At 51.3% G+C, this 17,975-nt stretch overlaps 1 protein-coding gene across 1 annotated transcript; it reads left to right on the forward strand.

Moving 5' to 3' along the window:
- The first annotated feature begins 11,812 nt into the window (after positions 1 to 11,812).
- P2RX6 (purinergic receptor P2X 6) lies at positions 11,813 to 17,884 on the forward strand. The gene is made up of 13 exons (XM_056820921.1): positions 11,813 to 11,946; positions 14,696 to 14,846; positions 14,933 to 15,004; positions 15,110 to 15,185; positions 15,497 to 15,593; positions 15,714 to 15,794; positions 15,913 to 16,068; positions 16,125 to 16,236; positions 16,371 to 16,480; positions 16,559 to 16,652; positions 16,902 to 16,967; positions 17,040 to 17,117; positions 17,313 to 17,884. Exons 1-13 carry the CDS (start codon positions 11,813 to 11,815, stop codon positions 17,412 to 17,414), a joined length of 1,329 nt encoding a protein of 442 aa, XP_056676899.1. The 3' UTR covers positions 17,415 to 17,884.
- Positions 17,885 to 17,975: the final 91 nt, after the last annotated feature.

Consider the following 17,975-nt stretch of genomic DNA (forward strand, 5'->3'; position numbering starts at 1 on the left):
GGGGCTTCACTGTTACATTCCTAGACTGTGGGAGACTGTTATGTTCAATCTGTAACATCTGACTTATAGTTAGCAAAAAGAAAATTGAAAATGTTGATGAGATGACCCATTGCTTGTACCAGCTAGTAATGGCATAATATCATGTTCCTACCCTGGAATGGGTGCCAGGAATGCTTGGGCAAACATTTATGGGGTCAAATAACCCAAGCCTCTTGTAATCGGTACCCTTTTGACTCTGAGTGTTAATAATGGCATCATTCCTTACCTAAACACTACTAGGAAGGCGTAAAACTGAAAGGGAAAAGGGCAATGAGGGAGTTCCATAATGCAAAGAGCATGGAGCCTCAAGTCAGGAAGACTCATTTCCTTGAGTTCAAATCCAGCCATCCTAGCTGTGTGACCCTGGGCAAGTCACTTAACCCCCATTGCCTAGCCCTTACCACTCTTCTGCCTTAGAGCCAATACACAGTATTGATTCTAAGATGGAAAGGAAGGGGTTAAAAGAAAGTGATGGAAATTGAGTCCTATTGGAGAATCTGGGAGAACAAGGTAGGACTCTCAACATACCCTTGAGACAGGCATGGTTTTGGCTATGCCTTGTTGGGCCAGGAGCCTGCCTTGGTCCTGAGATCTTAGGAATTTTTCTGAGGGACTTCCAGCAGTTAGTGTTTCCCATAATTATCCAACTTCCCTATTTCTGTGGAAGCCGGCCCTGTTTCCCAATCATTAGAGCCGTCTCTGTGCCACAGAGACTTTTGTGCTCATTGCTGATCAGATCCGAGTTCCCTGGCGCACCTTTTAATGAATCAGATTCTTGGCAAGTTGTCTGTCTTGGAGCCTCAGTGACTGGCGGCTTGTGGAAGAGACTGTTCTGCTCCCAAAAAGAGTCTCTTTGCTTTCAAGAGGATTAATCTGCAGGAGAAGTTGCTCTGTGTGGAACAAAGACTGTCCCAGCCTTCTGAGGGCTCCTTCCATCTGGGCTCTCACTCCCAAGTCAGAATCTGTCACTCAGGAGGAGCCACCAAAGAGGCAGCAAAATAAACAAGCTGGCTGGACCAACATTGACAGGCAGACTGTGTTAATTGGAAGCACTCCAAGTTCTGCTTTCTCAGTCTTGCTATTGAAACATGGGAAACAAACCCACAGCAGTGCATTAAAACAGGCCGGAACAAATTGTGGAGATGAACCCCCCCCTAAATCTCCCAGGGATCTCTGGGATTAAGCTAGTAAGACAGAAAAGGGAAATGAGAAATGCTAGAGGGGATGTGGCAGAATCGGGACACTGATACCCTGTTGGTGGAGTTGTGAACTGACCCAGCCATTCTAGGGAGCAATTTGGAACCAGGAGCAAAGGGCCAGAAAGCTATGGGGATACATCTAGACCCCTGGATCTCACCAACTCCACAAATGATGTTTTTCCCTTCTGTGGCAAGCCTTCCTGTACCTGCAGCAGAAACGTTTCATCCTGCAGCTGGCCCTCTTCTCTGTGTATAAGAAATCACTGTGCTGTCTAGAGCAGGTGTTGTCCTATATTTAGAAGGGATGTTTGCATGTGGTGGTGCAGGGGTGATCCGGCTGGCTAATTAGATTCCTCCATTCACGGGGCCACTCTAAGATGTCCCAGTAGGAAAAATTGGTTTATTATGAGAGAGACAGAGAGATGGAGAGACAGAGAGGGAGAGAGAGGAGAGAGAAGGAGAGAAAGAAGGAGGGAGGGAAAGAGGGAGAGAAAGAAGAGAGAGAGGGAGGGAGGGGGAGAGAAGGAAAGAGTTAGGGAGGGAGGGAGGGAAGGAAGGAGAGATACACACAGAAATAGAGACAGAGAGACACACAGAAAGAAGGGAAGAGAAAGAGAGAAGGGAAGAAAGACAGAAACAGAGAGAGGAGAGATAGAGATGGAGAAAAAGAGAGGAGGAGCAACAGAGAAGCAGAGAGACACAGAGAGGAAGGAAGCGAGGGAAAGGAGGGAGGAGAGAGACAGAGACAGGAAGACAGAGAGAAGAGAGAGAGAGGGAGAGAGAGAGAAGAGACAGAGAGGGAGAGGGAGAGAAGGAGAGACAGAGAGGCAGAGAGGAAGGAAGAGAGGGAAAGGAGGTAAGAGAGAGAGACAGACAGAGACGGAGAGAGGGAGGTAGAGAAAGAAGGAAGGGAGGGAAAGGAAGGAGGAGAGAGACAGAGACAGAGAGACAAGGAGACAGAGAAGAGAAGAGACAGGAAGAGGGAGAGAAGAAAAGAGAGAGGAGTGACAGAGAGAGAGAGAGAGAGAGGCAGAGAGGAAGGAAGTGAGGGAAAGAAGGAGGGAGGACAGAGAGAGAGAGAGAGAGAGAGAGAGAGAGAGAGAGGCAGAGAGGAAGGAAGGGAGGGAAAGAAGGAGGGAGGACAGAGAGAGAGAGAGAGGCAGAGAGGAAGGAAGGGAGGGAAAGAAGGAGGGAGGACAGAGAGAGAGAGAGAGAGAGAGAGAGAGAGAGAGAGAGAGAGAGAGAGAGAGAGAGAGAGAGAGAGAGAGAGAGAGAGAGAGAGAGGCAGAGAGGAAGGGAGGGAAAGAAGGAGGGAGGACAGAGAGAGAGAGAGAGAGAAGCATTTAACTTTCTTAGCTTTCAACAAAGATCTGGCATTTACATCCCTGCTAGCTGGGCAAGTCACCCATCATCCCTCTGGACTCTGCCAGTTCCAACAATCACTCTTTGGGGCTCTTTTGCCTGCAATCAGGCCCCGCTTGTTGGCAGGAGGCAGGCTTTTCCTCCTCCCATAAGGGCTTTCCCCTTTGCAGCAGAGATCCTTTGAGTCAAGGAAGAAATGTCCCATCTGGGAAGTTTGCTGATGGGAACAGCTCCACTTCCATCTGGTCCAGAGCTTTCCTGTGGGTGAGATTCCCTCTGTCTCCAGCAGGTCCTTTCCTGGCAGCAGGTGGGTTCCGCATAGGAGGATCCTCATCAAAGTAGATAAAGGGAGAACAAGAATTCTCCAGCTGAATTGCATAAAGGGGCCAGAAGACTCCCCTCAGGTTCCCCAATCAAACGAGAGAAAAGGACTTTCCGTGGGCCCTGAGTAAATTGGAATCAGGCTCTTGGGGGGGAGTCAGGTCCCCACAGAGAGAAGCCCTTAGTGGAATGGGCATGGCCTGGGGGGTTTGTTCCAAAGGGTGGGCTCACTTAGTTCTGCCAGAGTCACCAGTTGCTGAGACTGAAATCTGTGGATGAGAGAAACTGAGGCAGAAGAGCTCCATTCATGATTGGTTTATTGGTAATGGCTAATAAAGTGGGTCCAAGCCCACTGCAGTTGGTATAAGGATCTTATTGTGTGCTCAGAGAGCATTGAAAACCCCCCAAACCTCTTCAGTCTTAGAATTGCTACTAAGTGTTGGTCCCAAGGTGGTGGACAGGTAAGGACAGACAATGGGGGTTAAGTGACTTGCCCAAGGTCATGTAGTGAGGAAAGTCTGAGGGCCGACTTGAACCCAGGATCCCCTGCTTCCTGGCCTGAATCTCTATCCACTGAACTACCCAGCTGCCCCCTACAGAGCATTTTTACAGGTATGAATGAGGAGCATTAGAACGGGGAGGCAATAAGTGACGAATATTGATCACAAATTGGGAAGAATGATATCCATGCATGTGGGCACTTGTGCTTTCTCATTGGCTGGGGTATTATGGAAATCTGCCCTGTGTAAGTGTCTTTGAGAGGTACAGGGAACTCCTGCAGGAACTTTAACAGAGTAACGATACTGGGGGGTGGGGGCATGTTCCCAGCCCCATGTGACTATCATCGATCATGGAATCATTATAACTGGGACAGCTAGGTGGCTCAGTGGATAGAGTTCTGGGCTTGGGCTCAGGAAGATCTCTCTTCCTGAGTTTGAATCTGGCTTCAGACACTTCCTAGATGAGAGATCATCATCCTAGATGTGTGACTCTGAGCAAGTCACTTCACCTTGTTTGCCTCCGTTTCTTCCTCTGTAAATTGAGCTGGAGAAGGAAATAGCAAACCGCTCCAGGATCTCTGCCAAGAAAACCTTCACGTGCTTCAGTCCACAGGGTAGAGAGTTAGACACAACTGAACGTCTGAATAGCAGCAAATCTCTAACAAGGTTTTTAATAGGAATGAGGAGCTTCGCTCATCAGCCAAGCTCTGCAGAGGCTCAGTTTTGCCAGAATAAGGAAGCTGACTGGAGCCAAGGCCCTTCTAGCCCATACAGAGTCATGTCCATGCTTTTTCTTTTTTTTAAACCCTCACCTTCCATCTTAGACTCAATACTGTGTATTGGTTCCAAGGAAGAAGAGCAGTAAGGGTTGGCAATGGGGGTTAAGTGACTTGCCCAGGGTCACCCAGCTGGGAAGTGTCTGAGGCCACATTTGAACCCAGGACACTTTCTAGTTGTGTGACCCTGGGCAAAAGCCACTTAACCCAATTGCCTAGCCCTCTCTGCTTTTCTGACTTAGAGTTGATAATAAACCAGAAGGTAAGGGTTAAAAAAAAAAAGCAAAGAAATGTCAGTAGTCTGAGGGGAAGAGGAGAGAATGTTCCAGGCTTGAGGGATAGCCATAGAGAATGCCTGGAGCCAAGTCAGGGAGTATATTGTTCCTGGAACAGCCAGTGGACTGGTGCCATTACAGTTAAGATGGGGAGTAAGATGTAAGAAGATTGGAAAGGCAGGAGGAGGCAGGTTATGAAGGGCTTTGAAGGCCAAGCGGAGCATTTTGTGTTTCATCCTGGAGTTACTAGGGAGTCACTGGAATTTTTCAAGTAAGGAGAGGGACATTGTTGGAGTCGCATTTGAGGAAAATCACTTTAGTGATTGAACAGAGGATGGATTGGAGAGGGGAGAGACTGGAGGCAGGCAGACACCCCCACCCCCACTGGTTCCAGCAGGTATTGCAATAGTTGTGGTGGGTGAAAGATGAAATGATGAGGAAATAAAGGTTCCATCTTCTGAGCACACCAAATCTATGAAGCAATGCATGTCAGTTGCCCAACAAACTGGGACCAAGGTCCTTCCTCAGCTTCAGGATGGACCCCAAATACAGGAGGAAACAGACTAAAAACAATCAAATAAAGCTAGTTAATTAAAAAGAAAAACACACTAGGCAATTGATGTCTAATTAGATGAAAGATTCGGGACTTTCTAAATTGGGAGGGGGAGAGTGAATTCAGGAAAACAAGTGTCCCATTTCCCCTACCCTACCCCCCAAGTGTCTGTTAACAGCTAAAAGTCATGGAAACCATACCTGATTGACCAACGTGGGGCGTTTTCAGATAACACATATGGGTGCTTGAGACGTTCAATTTTAAGAAAACTTCCATCAGTTGTAGGATCTGATTGTGCTTCTGGTCAGCATAACCTGGGTCCTTGGTTAAGAGTCTCTAAACTGCAACAGGGAGTCCAATTTCCTAGTCACACAGGGCTGGGTTCAGATACCGCAATAAAATTTCCTACAATTGAATAAAGTTTTCTCACAGGACAGAAATTGGATTAAAACTGTAAATGAATAGAAAGGGAACTAAGTTGGTTCCAGAACTGAGTCACAAGATGGAATCAGTGGGATTCACTCAATTCCCATAATTGGCTTCTTGCTGTCCTGATCCCCTCAATTCCCTCAGTTTTCCTCATAATCTGGGCATGAGGTGATGAAGGTCTATATCAGGGTGGGGTTAGTGTCAGAGGAGAGGAGGGGGCATATCTGAGAGACATTGTAGAGGTGATACTGACAACCCTTGGCACCATGTTGGATTTGAGGGTTATGAGAAGTCATGAGGAGTTTAGGATGACTCCAGCATTGGGAGCCTGAGGAACTGGGAGGAGAGTGATGCCTTCTACTCTAACAGGGAGGGTGGGATGGGAAGGGCAGGATTTAGGGAGGAAGATAATGAGTTCTCTTTTGGACATATAGAATTGAAGATGTGTATAATTGAAAATATGTTAACCTAAAAAAACTACATTTCCCAGGAGCGCACTGACTTCCTGTTGTTATGTACTTCCTGTAGATAGGGGATATTAGGCAGTGACGTGGAGGGTCGGAGGCTCTTTGGCTTGATGTTGCAAGCATGGTGGTGGCAAGTGTGGAGGTTTTGAACTGTCTAATTAGCCATGGCCATGTGGTCTTTTTATTTTGTATCCCTTTTATTCCTTTATTTCTAAAGATCATTAATAAGTCTCTCAAAATAGAATATTTTCATTATTAAGATTTTATTTTAATTTTTACAGATGTCTACTGGACGTCCAGTCTGAGATGTCTAAAGGGCAGTGGGAGACATGAGACTGGATATCAGGAGAGATTGGGGCAGGAAACATAGATTTAAGAGTCATCAGCATAGAGATGGTCATTAAATCCACAATGAGATTGCCAGGTAATGTAATATGGAGGGAGAAGAGAAGAGGAACTAGGACCTGAGGGACACTTGTAGTTAGAGGGCATGATCTGGATGAGCATCCAGCAAAGGAGACAAAGGAGGAGTGGTCAGAGAGTGAGGAGAACCAGGAGAGAGGGGTGTCCTGAAAACCTAGAGAGGAGAGTGTATCAAGGAGGAGTGATCAACAGTGTCTAAGGCTGAAGAGAGGCCAAGGAGGATGAGGATGGATTTGATATTCAAGAGATTAGAGAGAGAAGTTTCACTGGAATGAACAGGTTGGAAACCAGATTACAAGGGATTAAGAAGAGATTGAGAAGAGAGAAAGTGGAGACTCTACTGTACTTTTCTACTGCCTTTTCAAGGATTTTAGATAAAAAGGACAGAAGAGAGATATAGGATTATAGTTAGCAGGGATAGAAAGATCAAGCGAGGGTTTTTTGTTTTTTGTTTTTTTGAGTGTGTATGATGGGGAGACATAGTCATATTTGTAGACAAAAGGGAGAGTTTGAAAAGAAGTGAAAACAGGGATGGCAGAGAGGAGATGGGAGGGATGGAATCATCTGAATAGGTAGAAGGGTCAGCCTTGGTAAGGAGCAAGGCCACTTCAGATGAGATGAGTGGAGGAGAGAATGACAGAAGGCACTTAATTGATTGGAAATGAAGAAGAGGGAAAAAGAGGGAGTTGTCAGCAGATGGTCACATCTCTTTTCTATATGTGAGGCAAGATTCTCAGCTGTGAGTTAAGAAGAGAACCAAAGATATCCATTATTACTACTAATATTTAATGTATGGCAATAGGACAAGAAAAAGAAATTGAAAGAGTAAGAATGGGCAACAAAACTATCATTCCCTGCAAATGATAGGAGGGTGTATACTTAGAAAACCCTAGGGAATCAACTAAAAAACGAACTGAAACAATGAATGACTTCAACTAAGTTTCAAGATAGAAGATAAAACCATATAAATCACTGGCATTCTACCAATGAAACCCAGCAGGAAGAGATAGAAAGAGACATTTGAGCTAAAATACCTGCAGACAATCTAAAATATTTGGGAATCTACCTGCTAAGACATATCCAGGAACACGAGAAATACAATTTATAACATTCTTCACACATACAAAGTCAGATCTACCATTTGGATTTGGCTACTTTATATTTGGGTGATCTAGACCAACATAACAAAAATGACAGTGTGCTACCTAAGCTAATTATGTAGTCAGTGCTGTGCCAATCAAACTACAAAAGAATTACTTTATGAACTTGAAAAAAAATAGCAAAATTCATCTGAAGGAAGAAAAGGTCAAGAATATAAAGGGAATCAATGAAAAAAAAAGAAAAAAGGAAGGAAGAAAGGAAGGAAGGAAGGAAGGAAGGAAGGAAGGAAGGAAGGAAAGAAGGAAGGAAGGAAGGAAGGAAGGAAGGAAGGAAGGAAGGAAGGAAGGAAGGAAGGAAGGAAGGAAGGGAGGGAGGGAGGGAGGGAGGGAGGGAGGAAGGAAGGCAAAAAGAAAGAAAGGAAGGAAGGAAGGAAGGAAGGAAGGAAGGAAGGAAGGAAGGAAGGAAGGAAGGAAGGAAGGGAGGGAGGGAGGAAGGGAGGGAGGGAGGGAGGAAGGGAGGAAGGGAGGAAGGGAGGAAGGAAGGCAAAAAGAAAGGAAGGAAGGTAGGAAGGAAGGAAGGAAGGAAGGAAGGCTGCCCATCAATCAGATCTCCAAGTAAGTAATTACAAAGCCATAACTGTCAAAACTATTTGGTCCTATGTAAGAAACAGATGGCTGATCAGTGGAACAGATTAGGTACACAATATGCAGAACTATATGATTCAGTAGCCTAGTGGTTGATAAACTGAAGGATCCCAGCTATGGAGGAAGAGTTCACTCAGACAAAAGCTGTTGGGAAGCCTGGAAAGCGGGGCACAATACCGTCAGATTTACCAAGATAAGCTCAAAACGGGCACATGATTTAGACATAAAGGGTGATATCATAAGCAAAGTACTGGAGCATGGAAGAAACTGTAAGATCTCTGGGTGGGGAAGAGTTCATGACCAAACAAGAGATGTGAGAGCTTCACAGGAGGTAAAATGGATGCTTATTATCTAAAATGATTGAAAGGATTTTGCTCAAACGAAAGGAATGTTACTAAAGTTATTTTAAAATATATTTTATTTCTTTGAACATTTTCCAACTACAGGTAAAACAATTTCAACATTCATTAAAAAAAATTGAGTTCCAATTCCCTCTTTCCCATCCCTTCTTTCCTTAAGAAGGTAATCAGTTTGATATTGATTATACACGTGATGTCATACAAAACTTATTTCCATATTTTCTAGGTTGCAAAAGAAAACCCAGATGAAAAAGGAGAAAAATAAAGTTTAAAAAATAGGCTTCAGTCTGCACTTAGAGTTCCTCAGTTCTTTCTCTGGAGGTGGGAGGGGGGGCTTTTTCACGATGGGTCTTTCAGAACTGTCTTGGATCACTGCAGCTGAAATGAGAGAAAAACTAGGAAACTGGGGGATGGAAATTCTTTGTTGCCAGTTTCTCTGATAAGGGCCTCACATGTATAGGAAACAGCCAAATGTATAAGCAGAAGAGCCATTCCCCAGTTGGTAAATGGTCAACGGACATGAACAGGAAGTTTTCTGAAGAAGAAATCAAAGCTATTAATTGTATGAAAAAAATAGCCAAAATCACTAATAGAGAAATCCAAATTAATCACCTCATATATGTTAGATTAACGATTATGACAGAAAAGGAAAATGACAAATCCTGGGGGTAGAGGATGTGGAAAAATAAGGACACTGATGCATTGTTGATGGAATTGCAAAATGATCCAAACCATTCTTGGGGAATTTGAAGCTATGCCCAAAGGGGCTATCAAACTGTGAATAGCCTTTTTTAAAATCGAAAAACATTAACTAATTTAGAATTCTTTTTTCATGGTTACCTGATTCATGTTCTTTTCCTCCCCTCTTCCCTGTGAATAGCCTTTGACACAACAATACTACCACTAGGTTTGTATCTGAAAGAGATTTTAAAAAGAAGAAAAGGACCTATTCATACAAAAATATTTATAGCTGCTCTTTTTGTGGTGGCAAAGAACTGGAAACTGAGGAGATGGCTGCCCATCAACTGAGGAATGGCTGAACAAATTGTGGTGTACGATGGTGATGAAATAAATACTATTGTGCTGTAGGAAAAGGGGAGTGGGATTGTTTCAGAAGAATCTGGGAAGACTTGTATGAACTGATACAAAGTGAAGTGAGCAGAACCTGGAGAACCTTGAACACAGTAACAGCAACATTGTATCAATGATCAACTATGAAAGACCATGCAAGGATCCAGGACGGTTCTGAAGGATTCAGGATGAAATATGTCTCCGCACCCCCAGAGACTCTGAGTGCAGACTGAAGCAGCTCCCCCACCCCTGTTCTTTTTCTTCCTTTTCTTCCCCCGACACGCCTCATGCAGACATTGGTTTAGCAGCCCACCCATAGTGGTAAGGGCTGTTTTCTTCCCTTCTCAGTGGTGGAGGATAACCAATCAAAATTTAAAAAAGGAAAGAGAATGGCCTTGCTGGTCCCCAAGTTCCCTCCCAGCTCGACACCTGAGAAGCGGCTTCTCTCTCCTCCTGGCTATACTTTGCAAAGTCCCTTTTTACTAGCAGCCTTGGGAAGGCTCAGTAAGGTGGATACATCTTCATCCTCTTACTGAGGAGAGAAAAAAGTCGGGGGGGGGGATGTATGAGTGTATATGGTGGTGGTGGGGGTTCTAGGGGACATCAAAAGCTTTGAGCTGATGAGCACTGGTGCTCAATGCCAGAGTCAGGACTCCTGGGGTGCCACACATCTATGACAAGGGATCACTGAATAATAAACTGGGAGAGACTTCAGAATGTGGGATGTGAGGGCTGGGAGGGGGCTTAGAACAGGGGATGTGAGGGCTGGGAGGGGGCTTAGAACAGGGGATGTGAGGGCTAGGAGGGGGCTTAGAACATGTAATGTCAGAGCTTGGAGGGGGCTTAGAACATGTAATGTCAGAGCTTGGAGGGGGCTTAGAACATGTAATGTCAGAGCTTGGAGGGGGCTTAGAACATGTAATGTCAGAGCTTGGAGGGGGCTTAGAACATGTAATGTCAGAGCTTGGAGGGGGCTTAGAACAGGGGATGTCAGGGCTAGGAGAGGGATTAGAACATGTAATGTCAGAGCTTAGAACAGGGGATGTGAGGGCTGGGAGGGGGCTTAGAACAGGGAATGTCAGAGCTTGGAGGGGGCTTAGAACATGCAATGTCAGAGCTTGGAGGGGGCTTAGAATAGGGGATGTCAGGGCTAGGAGAGGGATTAGAACATGTAATGTCAGAGCTTAGAACAGGGGATGTGAGGGCTGGGAGGGGGCTTAGAACAGGGGATGTGAGGGCTAGGAGGGGGCTTAGAACATGCAATGTCAGAGCTTGGAGGGAGCTTAGAACATGCAATGTCAGAGCTTGGAGGGGGCTTAGAACATGCAATGTCAGAGCTTGGAGGGGGTTTAGAACAGGGGATGTGAGGGCTAGGAGGGGGCTTAGAACATGTAATGTCAGAGCTTGGAGGGGGCTTAGAACAGGGGATGTGAGGGCTAGGAGGGGGCTTAGAACATGTAATGTCAGAGCTTGGAGGGGGCTTAGAACAGGGGATGTGAGGGCTAGGAGGGGGCTTAGAACATGTAATGTCAGAGCTTGGAGGGGGCTTAGAACATGTAATGTCAGAGCTTGGAGGGGGCTTAGAATAGGGGATGTCAGGGCTAGGAGAGGGATTAGAACAGGGAATGTCAGAGCTTAGAACAGGGGATGTGAGGGCTGGGAGGGGGCTTAGAACAGGGGATGTGAGGGCTAGGAGGGGGCTTAGAACATGCAATGTCAGAGCTTGGAGGGGGCTTAGAACATGCAATGTCAGAGCTTGGAGGGGGCTTAGAACAGGGAATGTCAGAGCTTGGAGGGGGCTTAGAACAGGGGATGTGAGGGCTAGGAGGGGGCTTAGAACATGTAATGTCAGAGCTTGGAGGGGGCTTAGAATAGGGGATGTCAGGGCTAGGAGAGGGATTAGAACATGTAATGTCAGAGCTTAGAACAGGGGATGTGAGGGCTGGGAGGGGTCTTAGAACAGAGGATGTCAGATTGTTGATCAGATATTAATCGGAAAGGTCGGATAATCTAAATCCCTCATTCTACAGATGGAGAAACTGAGTCTCGGGCAATCTGCCTAGATTCAGATGAATTCCCTGCTCCTCTGGCACCTGAAGGCCTTGTGGCCTCCATCTCTGTTCCCCGACTCCCCTACGTCCTTGGGGCAGAGCAGCCCTGGCCAGAGCCCGGCTGTGTGAGTGTAGCTGGCCGCCACTCTCCGCCATCTCCTGCCAAGGGCTTCTGTGTCTTTAAGAGCTCCTTGCCAAGAGCAGAGCCTTGCTTCCCCCTGTGCTGACTCACAGGAGTGAGCATGGAGGTGCTGAGGTCCCTGTGTGGACGGGGCCTCCTGGACTACAAAACGGAGAAATATGTGCTCATCAAGAACCGGAGGGTGGGGGCCCTCCAGAGGGTCCTCCAGCTCGGCATCCTGGGATATGTAGTAGGGTAAGAGCAGGGGTCATTGGGCGGCTGGGCAGTAAGGGGAGAGGGACCAGGGCAGTGGATTTTACCATGCATCCAGGTGACCTTGGGCAAGTCCTTTCCCCCTTGCTCCATCAAGGGTTTCCTTCTCTGTAAAATGAGATTTGAACTGCGTGGCTTCCAGGTTCCCTCTCAGTTCTGACATTCTGTGATTCTAAGATCTCATCAGATTTAGAGATGAGTTGGACTCCCCCATTTCTCAGGGGGGGAAACTGAGGTCCAGGGAGATTAAGTCACTTTGGCAAGGTCTCCCAGACAAGAGGCGTCAGAGTTGGGTTTGAACTCGGGTCCCATCACTCCTGAACCCATTTGCTCTCCCTTACATTATGTGGTCAGGGTAGGACTCTCCTCTGACTTCTAGCTCTGAAGGGGAGTGAGCTCCCTGTCGCCTAAGGTATTCAAGCAACACCTTGAATGGGGATTTTCTGCATTGGGCTGGTGGCTGGACTCAAAGATCTGAGGTCTCTCCTGGGCTTCACACAATAGAGTAAGAATTTTGGGTTGAGGTGCTTTGTGGGAAGGATCTCTGGCTAAAAAGCCAAAGAGGTGGCTGCTAGGAAGATACTCGTATTCCCCTGGGCAAGTCATTTAACCTCCATCTGCCTCAGTTTCTTCATCTGTAAAATGGAGCTAATAACACCTACCTCCCAGAGCGGTTGTGAAGAACACTTATGACAACACTTGTAAAGTGCTTAGCAAACCTTCAAACAGTGGCCATGATTGTTATTAATTATACACAAGTTTCCCATCAGCCCCCTCCTGAGTCAGGCCACCTTGAACCCTTGTGGATAGCACCATACCAAGCAGAAAGAGTGCTGGAGTTGGAGGACCTGGGTTTGAATCCTGGCTTTAGCAATGACTAGTGGCGTGACCTTGGCTGAGTCTCTTCCCTTCCTCTGGGTCTCACTTTCCTGCTCTGTCAAAGGCTTGGACTAGGTGGTCTCTGATGTCTGGGATCTCCCCTCCCACCCTAGCTCCTGATTCACTTCCTCTTTGTGAGCTTCAGCTTCTCCCCCTGTGAAATGGGGGGTTTGGACCTGAGGGCCTCCGAGGTGGGCAACGTCATTTCATGTGTGAGAACAAGCTAGCAGTGCAGCTCCGGAGGGAGGGAGGCCTGCCAGGGAGGCCAGAATTCCACACTGAGTCACGGGGGGCACCGGGACAGGCTGAGACGGGCCTGGCCCAGGAGCAGAGGCTGGTGGGAGATGAGGAGGCCGGAGACCAGGAGCGAGGCTGTTTGGGAGGTAATGATCGTGGGCCGGGCCAGAGGGGAGGAGCACAATTCTGCCCTGCCAAAGGCCCACCCAGCCAAGTTACTCTGCCTAGGTGAAGCCTGGAGATCCAGGGAACACTCAGGCCCAGCCCAGCGTCTCCAACTTGTGGCCACCCAGACATCCGTCCTTCCATCCATCATCCATCTTTCCATCCCTCCATCTGTCCATCATCTATCCCTCCATCCTTCCATCTGTCAATCATCCCTCCTTCCATCATCCATCCTTCTTTCCATCTGTGTCCATCCATCCATCCTTCTACCTGTCTTTCCATCCATCCATCCATCCATCCATTCTCTCCATCCATCAATCTATCTGTCCATCATCTATCCCTCCATCCTTCCATCTGTCAATCATCCCTCCTTCCATCATCCATCCTTCTTTCCATCTGTGTCCATCCATCCATCCTTCTACCTGTCTTTCCATCCATCCATCCATCCATCCATTCTCTCCATCCATCAATCTATCTGCCCTTCCATCTATCCTTCCACCTGTCCTTCCATCCATCCCTCTATCTGTCCATCATTTATCCATCATCCCTCCTTCCATCATCCATCTCTGCTCATCCATCATCCATCCATCCTTCTATCCCTCCATCTGTCCCCCATCCCCCATCCATCTATTCCCTCCCTCCATCATCCATCCATTCCCTCCCTCCATCATCCATCCCTCCATCTCTCCATCCCTCCATTCATCATCCATCTCTCCATCCCTCCATCATCTATCCATCAGTCCATCATCCATACTTCCATCCATCCATCCAATCCATCCATTCCCTCCCTTCATCATCCATCCATCCATCCATCATCCATCATCCATCCTTCCATCCCTCCATCATCCATCCATCTCTCCATCATCCATCCATCTCTCCATCATCCAACCATCTCTCCATCATCCATCCATCTCTCCATCCATCCATCATCTATTCATCTGTCTATCATCCATCCTTCCATCTTTCCATCCCTCCATCTCTCCATCATCCATCCATCTCTCCATCCTTCCATCCATCTCTCCATCCATCCATCATCTATTCATCTGTCTATCATCCATCCTTCCATCTTTCCATCCCTCCATCATCCATCCTTCCATCACTCCATCATCCCTCCATCCTTCCATCATCCATCCATCATCCATCCATCTGTCCATCATCCATCCTTCCATCCATCCGTCCAATCCATCCATTCCCTCCCTCCATCATCCATTCATCCATCTCTCCATCCCTCCATCATCCATCCATCCATCATCCATTTATCCATCCCTCCCTCCCTCCCTCCCTCCCTCCTGCCATCTGTCCTTTGGTGTGCTGATCCCCTGCACCAAAGGTGACCCCATTCTTGCGTCCCTCTCCGAGGTGAGCCCGTACCTCTTGGGGGTCCCTGGCAGCTCGAGGGAGGCCGGCTCCCGGCCAGGCTGGTCCCCGGCTGAACCATGTCCCTGGGCAGGTGGTCGCTCGTCTTCAAGAGGGGCTACCAGGAGACGGCGTCCGATCCCCGGGTCTCGGTCATCACCAAGCTCAAAGGGGTCTCGGTGGCCCAGGCCGGGGTGCTGGAAGGCAGGGTGTGGGATGAGGCCGATTACACGCAGCCCCCGCAGGTGGGTCCCTCCCTCCCTCGGCCCCTGGGCAGGGCTGCTGGCCGGCCTGCCTCCGCAGGGGTCTGACCGGGTCTCGGGCCTCGCAGGGAGAAGCTGCTTTTTTCCTGGTGACTAATTTCCTGGCCACCCCCGAGCAGGTGCAGGGCGCGTGCCCAGAGGTAAGGCATCCTCCCGGGGCCCTCTGACGCCTCCCCCCGGCTCTGGGAGGCTTTCCGGGGGGTCTGGTTCTTCAAGGGGATGGTAACACGCTCTCCGGCCCCCAGCACCCTTCGGTGCCCCTGGCGCCCTGCATCAGCGATGAGGACTGTCCTGCCGGAGAGATCCTGACCCGCAGCCACGGTACCCGCCTCCCGTCCCCCGTCCCCCCTCCGGCCCTCTCCCAAGGGCCCCCCATAGCCGGCTGTGAGCCCCCACCCGGGCAGCTCTGGGCTCTTCCTCAGGCATTTGCTAGTCGGAGGACAAATCCGGGTGGGAGTCCCAGGGTCTGAGTTCAAATCCCGTGGTCCTGCGGGACGTGCCAAGGGCCCGAAATCTCCAAACCTCAGTTTCTCTATCAGAGCGAGAGGGGGGGCTCCGCCTCGGGGCCTCCTCCCCGCAGCACGGCCAGACCCGAGCCCAGAGGAGGAACGCGGGGCTGCCCTCTGTTCCAGGAGCGAAAACGGGCAAGTGCGTGCGCTTCAACGCCACCTACGACACCTGCGAGATCCGGGGCTGGTGCCCCGTGGAGAGTGGCGACGGCGTGCCCAGGTCCGGCTGCCCCGAGGAGAAGGGGGGGGGAGCTGTGCCCCGGGCACAGGGGGGGGCACGGGGGGGAGCAGGGGGGGCCTGCAGGCTCCGCCCTCAACGGTGTCGGCCCCCCGCCCCAAGGAAGCCGCGGCTGCAGGAATCCGAGAACGTCACTCTCTTCATCAAGAACTCCATCGCTTTCCCCGAGTTCCGCTTCTTCAAGTGAGTGGCGGCGGCCGGAGGGGCTCCGGGGACCCCCGCCCCAGGCACCCCCACCCCGATACCCCATTCTAGGGGCGCCCCACATTCTAAGGGCTCCGGCAGCTCTCTCGTCCCGCAGGACCAATACTCTGGAGACGCAGGACGGGGCCTACTTCAAGGGCTGCAGGTACGACGCCGCGTCCAGCCCGCTGTGCCCTGTGTTCCGGGTGCGGGACGTGGTGGAGGCGGCCGGAGCAGACTTCGAAGTCTTGGCCCGCTTGGTAAGCAGCTCTGGGTGCGAGGGCTCCCAGCTGGGCCCTCGACGCCCTGGCACTGGGCCCCGTGACCCAGGCCAGCCCACCTGCCCTGCTTTGGCAGTAAAGGAGAGTACCGTGTGGACTTGGGCCGCGGGTTCAAATCCTCCCACTGCCCGTCGGGCCGTCGGGCCTCCCCGCCCTCGACTGTGAGCTGGTGCCTCAGATGAGACGCCTCCGCGTCATCTCTCTGGGGCCCCGAGTCCTGGCTGTGGACGCTCCCCTCTGGGCCTCGTGGGCGAGGGGTCGGGGTGGCCGGCACTGACGGGGGGCTCTTGGCCAGGGGGGAGTCGTGAGGATCGAGATCAGCTGGGACTGCGACCTGGATCGGCCTGGCAGCGAGTGCGAACCCCGCTACGCCTTCTGGCTGCAGGAGATGGGCTACAACTTCAGGTGAGGGTCCGCCCTCTGGAGGGGGTCAGGGAGGCCGTGCCCGTGCGGGCCTCTCCTCCACCTCGGGGCCTTCTCCAGGACAGCCACGCGCCGGTGGAGGCCCCCCGGGGTGGAGGCCCGGACGCTGCTCAAACTCTTCGGGATCCGATTTGAAGTCTCCGTGGCTGGTCAGGTAGGGGCTGGGCCCGGTGCACGGTGGGAGGGCAGCGGCTCCCAGGGGCCCGGTGCATGGTGGGAGGGCAGCGGCTCCCAGGGGCCCAGAGGAGGCCGGGCCCGGTGCATGGTGGGAGGGCAGCGGCTCCCAGGGGCCCAGCGGAGGCTGGGCCGTCACTGCCCGGACCTAGAGCCCAGCCTGGGACGGGCCTCAGCATCCTTATCTGGAGAGGCCGGAGCAGCTCTAAGTCCCTAACTCCCCCTGCAGGCCGGGAAGTTCAGCGTCGTGTCTGCGGGGATCACCCTGGGCTCCGGCATGGCCCTGCTGGGGCTGGTGAGTCCTGGGGGGGGGGGGCAGCTGGGAGGGGGAGGGGGCTGCAGCCGGCCTAACCGACCCTCCCTGCAGGCCACCTTCCTTTGCGACCTCCTCTTGCTCTACGTGGATGGAGAAGCCCCTTTGTACCGGGGGACGAAGTTCGAGGAGGTGACGGCCCTTCTTCCTCCTCCTCGCCCTGGAGTGGGCTTGGGGCTCCCTGCTGCTCCCAGGCCCGGGGTGGGGGCTCCCCCAAAGCTCTGAGGAGGGGTCACGGAGGAGCAGCCGCAGCAGGCCAGGCCCATTGCCCCACGCCCCGCCGCCCTTTGGGCCTGCAATCGGCCTGAGCCGCCCCTCTGTCCACAGGCCAAGGCCCCCAAGGCCCGAGTGGAGCCTCCTCCCCCGGAGCTCGCCTCTGCGCCCCTGCCAGGCCCTGCCCCAGCCCCGGAGGACCAGCAGGCCGCCTGAAGGCCTCTGGGGGCCCCCGAGGCTGGGACCCGTCATCGTCCTCTTTCTCGGGCTCCCCTCTGCGATGGGTCACAGGGCTTGGGTTCGAGTCCCAGCCTGTTAGACGAGGCCTCCATCCTTCACCCTGGAGCCTCCTGGGCCTCGGCTGGGCTTCTTGGACCTCGTCCAGGGCCTGCCAAACCCCTTCCTCTGCCTTTGGGGCTTGAAACCCGCCACCCGGCTTCTCGGGACCCAGCGCCCCGCAGGGAGCCCCATTCCTAGATCCAGCCCGAGACCCCAGACTTAGGGCTGGGGGTGCCTCAGAGACCGCCCGGCCACCCCCAACGAGGGCACAGATGGCGAGCTGAGCGCCTCCTGGGGCAGCAGGCCCGGCCAGGCCTTTCCCGACAAGACTCGTCGGGGCAGTCTGGGAAACCCGAGTGCTGAGGCTCCTCCCAGCCCAGACACCCCCGTTCTGGGTCTCCCCCAGCCCCGACACCCCTGTTCTAGGTCTCTCCCAGCCCCCCCCCCCCGTTCTAGACTCCTCCCCTCTCGGAGCCCCCTCCCAGCCCTGACCCCACA

This window comes from Monodelphis domestica, chromosome 3, assembly GCF_027887165.1.
Source record: "Monodelphis domestica isolate mMonDom1 chromosome 3, mMonDom1.pri, whole genome shotgun sequence".
Classification (NCBI taxonomy): Eukaryota; Metazoa; Chordata; class Mammalia; order Didelphimorphia; family Didelphidae; genus Monodelphis; species Monodelphis domestica.

What these genes read in the sequence shown, in the direction of transcription:
- P2RX6 (XM_056820921.1), top strand. Translation starts at nt 11,813, where the DNA reads ATGGAGGTGCTGAGGTCCCTGTGTGGACGGGGCCTCCTGGACTACAAA. An exon ending in ATCCTGGGATATGTAGTAGG is followed by an intron (nt 11,947 to 14,695) that starts GTAAGAGCAGGG and finishes GTCCCTGGGCAG; the next exon opens with GTGGTCGCTCGTCTTCAAGA. An exon ending in CGCTTGGTAAGCAGCTCTGG is followed by an intron (nt 16,069 to 16,124) that starts GTGCGAGGGCTC and finishes CCCGTGACCCAG; the next exon opens with GCCAGCCCACCTGCCCTGCT.